General features: G+C 47.7%; 1 protein-coding gene across 1 annotated transcript; it reads right to left on the bottom strand.

Annotated features, from left to right (window-relative positions):
- Positions 1–2617: 2617 nt before the first annotated feature.
- LOC126769226 (translation initiation factor IF-2-like) lies at positions 2618–3534 on the bottom strand. Its single transcript, XM_050487863.1, has 2 exons — positions 3228–3534; positions 2618–2994 (listed from the first exon to the last, which is right to left on the bottom strand). The coding sequence occupies exons 1-2, from the start codon at positions 3532–3534 to the stop codon at positions 2618–2620; spliced, it is 684 nt and encodes a 227-aa protein (XP_050343820.1).
- Between the last annotated feature and the right edge of the window lie 1504 nt (positions 3535–5038).

The following is a 5038-nucleotide window of genomic DNA, read 5'->3' as shown; positions in this document are numbered from 1 at the left end:
CGAACTCCGCCTGGCCGCGGTTGGGGGAGAAATACGTTCCTACTACTACGTACTCTCCCCACTCCGCCACTACGTAGCCCGAGCCCCTCTCAATGAGTGAGAGGGAAGGACCCGTACCGCTCTAAGTGAGGATTGAAACGGTGCCGTCCAAGTCCCCTACCCAATGAGATAAGGGAGGGACGAAAAAGGGCTCGCAGGCCACAGCCAGGTCGATTTGCCACTCCACCATGGACTGCAGTAGCAGGTCCTGAGCCCCGGCGCAGTGGTTGACGTTCGTCTGGAGGAAGCTGAGTTTGCCTCTCATGTTGACATGGTTGCTTCCTCTTCGGCTAGGCGCCGTCCGACGTTAGCCCACTGCAGGCCACGCTACAATAGAGGTGATTCGACCGGTCCTGCTCAAATGGTGTAAAAGGCAACGTTCTCCACTGACTTTCCATTTGGTGCAGATTCTCTCAGGAAAAGGATGTTTCGGGAGATATCTGTGGAAAATAGCTGGAAGGGAACCAACCGCAATTTGCCATGCTTGCGGAGCGCAGGAGGACACAGCGACACATACTTTACAACTGTGCCCTGCATGGGAGGAATCGAGACGCCACTTGATTGTAGCTGTAGGAGAAGATTTATCGCTACCAGCTGTGGTTTACCACATGGACTAAAGTCCATGCTAGAGAGCGAAAAATCCTGGAAGGTGATGATAACCTTTGTGATGGTGTCATGAAGCAAAAGAAGGCGGCGGAGAAAGAAAGGGAGAAAGATGCACTCGCAGACCCGATGCGCCGAAGGAGAACAGGGTACAGACGGCATCGCAACGCCAACTATTTACCTCCATGAAGAGAACCTCCGGGCAATGAAAAAAAAAAGTCAACATTTTCCCCTCTTCCCTCCCTCTGTGGTACTCCGCTGGTGATGCAAAGCAAAATCGCCATGCTGGGGATTGACGTTCGCTGCGACCTTAGTCCAAGGGATTACATCGAGGCTGTATAAAAACAGCTTCACGGAAACTCGGAGTTCTGAACAAGGTGCGGCGCTTTTTCACGCCACAACAACTGTGCCTGCTGTACAAAACACAGGTACGGTCTTGCGTGGAATATTGCTCGCCCCTTTGGGATGGCTCCGCTAAGTACCTACTTGAGGCCTTGGACCGGTTGCAGCGACGTGCCGTACGCATTATTGGCGACGTAAAGGTCACAAACACCCTTGAACCTTTACAATTGCGTCGTGAGATAGCAGCACTGAGCGCTTTCTATCGACTGTATCACGGCGAGTGCTCTGAGGAATTATTCTCTCTAATTCCTGCTTTCCCCTTCCTTCTTAAGTCCACGCGAGCTGGTTCTCGATGTCACCGCCTAACTGTGACATAAATTCCATCGCGAACAAAGAAATTTGGCAACTCCTTTCTTTGTCGCACTTCCAAAAAATGGAATTCCTTACCAGCTCACGTGTTCCCCTCCTCTTACAACTCGGGTTCCTTCAAACGAGGCGTGAAGAGGCATCTTGCGGGCCGGCAAGGCGAAGGCGGCTAGTGCAGAACGTTTTTCCCGTCTGTACTGGCCGTCGTCGCGTTTGGACTCTACTACCACTTACCATCAGGTGGAGTAGAGTCATTTGCCCTCCCGGCGAATATAAAAAAAAAAAAGGGGGAGTTCATTGCTGAAAGTATAGGGTCCCCCAGGTCGAGAAATATGTGAGCATAACCGGCACATGCCAATAGGGGTATTCAACATCGAAGGGTTCGACAAAAAGAACAGCTACAGGTGGAGGCGCGGAAGAATACGCAAGCGTACCCGCAACTTCACCAAGTGTGGATCGCTGGAACCGTGGTGGTTTTAGTCGGTAAGAGTAAGACATAACCCTCCTTGTATCATCAGATATGGAGGGTATCCATGAGGATTTCCCAAGAATAAAAAAAAGGCGCCGTCCGACGTTGGTGATGGTAAGAGTGCTTAATACCATCTTTTCTTTTTTAAAGGGAGGGTTACACTCTCCCGAGCCCATCACGTGCCCAGAGGGTCTTCCATCGTCTGGACATACAGCACAGTGCAGCTTTCCAGTGCAGGTCGAAGACTTGTGGCCCTCGACACCACACCGGAAGCTAAGCCCACCTCGTTCTGCCTTGGATGGGCAGAGCATCTTCGTGTGTCCAACGCCCATGCATTTGTAACAGCGCAGAGGGCGCTGTTCCAGAACGTACATTTTGGATGAGCTCCACCCTACCAGAAGACGACCGGCGTCGGACAGCTTCTTCGCCACCGTAATGGGACAGGTGACGCGGACCATACCCATATATCCGGGTCCACGCTGCAACGCTCCACACTTGACTGCCTCAGGCGTGCAGCCCCCGCACGTGCGACTGCCGCAACCAGCTTCTCTGGGGTGACTGAGTCGTCGAGCCCCGTCACCTTCAAGTCATCTCTCTTTATTGACCGGACAACGTTGGCCAGCCCGTCAAGCACAGTGCGAAGCTTCTCCGCAAGCTTCTCCGCCTACTCCGACTGTACTTTTGGTAACTTCAACACTCTGGACCCTGTTGCTGAGCGACGGACCTTAAGTCCACTACAGATCCCGAGGTCCTGGAGCTTTATGCCCTGTTCGACTCGCTCCAGGACCTGTGCGTATGTTACGCCTCCGGTTGCAGCGTGACAATAACTGCAGCGGTTCGAGGAGCGGTCAGCTTTGGCTTCGCTGCTTGTGTCTTTGTCACCGCTGAGATAACTGGAGCGGAGATTACAGCTGGCGCGGAAGCTTTCTTCCCCTTCTTCCCTCTCTTGACCACGGTGGACCAAGACGTCTCTTGGGCCTCCCGAGGTTGAAACTCTGGCGTGGTTGGGATATTAGATGGGCCAGCTATCGGTGTTGCCGGTGCAACTGAGGCAGCTGGCTTGGATGGAGCCACGCGCTTGGGTACGGCTGCAGCATTTTTCGGTGGGACCGGATGGGTGGCCTGCGCATACGTAGGTGCAGTTTCCTGCACCGCATCCCGCTTTATGTCCGCGGCTAGCGGGGACGGTGTATCTTCGCAGGAAGGAGGCACTCCTCAATTCCCGCCAGCTTGCCGTTTATCATTACGCCGACTGACAAGACAATTGAGGCCTTGAATTCTTCCAAAGCCTTCAAATCTTGCAAGAGACTAGTGCACGACCCGTTCGCCGCTGCTACCGAGGTACGCATCTCGGTGAACTCGCGGCGAAGCTCGGTCTTTAAGTCTTCAACTTCCTAGCGGAGGCGACCATTATCCGCACGGAGCCTGCGGGTCTTCTCCGCTTCAGTCCTTGACGCCAGAGCATCAACAATACTCTGAAGCGAAGCCGCCGAATCTTTTAGCTTCTTAATGAAGCCACTCTTCAAATTGCCTGACTTTCGGGCCACCTCCAAAATGAGCGCTGCGTTGCAGCCAGCCTCCGCACGTAGCTCCTCGGCACCCAATTTTATGGGATCCTCTCTATGGACATCCGAGGAAGAGGATTCGTCAGAGTCCAGCACGACTTCGGGCGCATTTTTACAGAAAGCTCGACTTCTTAAGAAGCGCTCGAACATCTCCTCACTGGCTTCGGCGGCTTTCGCCTTAAGCTCAGCTTTAGCCCGAGTTAGGCCAGTTCCGTGTCCCTTCGAAGTAGGCTTCACGCGACGTGTACTATTACACTTCGCCGTAACTCGTCCCTCTGTCTCTGTATCAGAGCCAGAGTCGAACCCTCGCGTGGGCGCTTCCGATCAGCAAAAGCGTCTGAGGACAACTCCGTGTCCATCGTCAATACAAAAAAAAAACTCAAAACAATAATTTGTCTATAAAAGACTTATACCTAAAATAAAAATAGGTCTATAAAGACCTATGCCAAACAACGAAGCCAATTCCTAAACAAAACAAAAGTCCATATTCAAGCCAAAATTCAATAATATGACGCATCAGAAAATCAGAAACCAATAAACAAAGCCAAAGTAGGTAGTCGTGAAACATTCGGAAAGCGTAGATAAGAAGCGTATGCACTCAACCTCACTCGACGACGGTCGAACCGTCAATCTCCACCTGTGTTAACGTGATTGAGTAACAAACATCTAAACACACAATCTTATTTCATTCGATAGATTTGACTATATGTATGTGTGCTAAATATTTAATTATGTATACGACTGGATATATTTAAGTATTATCAAATATACTGTCTAATTTAATTCCGTAATTAACAGAATGTTTGCAAAGCATTCTGTATAAACCTAATAGTGGGCTATGCCAGATTTCATGGACAATTTACAAATGTTTTCAATGTTATCTAAAATTTAAATCAGTTGTATCGCCAAATATTGGATTAGAAATTATTTTGAATGTTTTCTGCAGTAAAAAAATTTGAATAATGATTACTTATAATCCGTCATGTTGTATAAATAGGAGTTCATGATATTCCTTTAATAATTCCAACATACTTATCTACACATATATAATTCATAACCATCCTCATTGTATGTCGTCCAAAGTCCGAAGGATCTCATCAGCGCTAATTATAATATTTACGCATCAATCGATCAATCAGACGGATAAATTGGTATATTAGCATTTTGTGGTTCTCGTAGTTTGTTTTATTAGAAAGTGCGATGGCGAGGTAGAGTTAGTAGCAATTAGATTAATTAGTTCTAATAATGTTTATAGCAACGTATATTAAATTAAATTCAATCTTTTCCATTGTGTCAGATTTTTGTTCGAAATTTTTCTTTACCACGGAATGAAATAAATTGCAAAAAGAAAAAATTAAATAACTCAGGGGCAAATTGTCGATATTTAAATGCGCAGCTTTCTGTTACAAGGGCTTCTTGATTTCTGATCATATTTTTTATTTATTTATCCATTAAATACCATCAGTAGTCACTACACTTACACATGTAATAATATTATAAAAAACACATTCAAACAACATAAAGTGCGCGACTCTTCAAGACAACCATAACATGCTTTTTAAGGTATACATATTCGAGTTCTGTTGTAGTACTTCTTTTAGTGGTTCTGTTATTGTTGCTAAATGGGGAATCCATTTTCCCACAAAATTTACTA

This window comes from Nymphalis io, chromosome 6 (assembly GCF_905147045.1).
Source record: "Nymphalis io chromosome 6, ilAglIoxx1.1, whole genome shotgun sequence".
NCBI classification, from domain to species: domain Eukaryota; kingdom Metazoa; phylum Arthropoda; class Insecta; order Lepidoptera; family Nymphalidae; genus Nymphalis; species Nymphalis io.
The sequence above is the reverse complement of the archived record's forward strand: the minus strand, read 5'-3'. Positions and strand labels throughout refer to the sequence as shown.

Bases quoted from the DNA above. Each gene is read 5' to 3' on its own strand.
- LOC126769226 (XM_050487863.1), bottom strand. From the start codon at position 3,534: ATGTTCGAGCGCTTCTTAAGAAGTCGAGCTTTCTGTAAAAATGCGCCC. The intron at 2,995-3,227 runs GTCGCCTCCGCT...CGTCCCCGCTAG, and splicing joins CAGGCTCCGTGCGGATAATG to CCGCGGACATAAAGCGGGAT.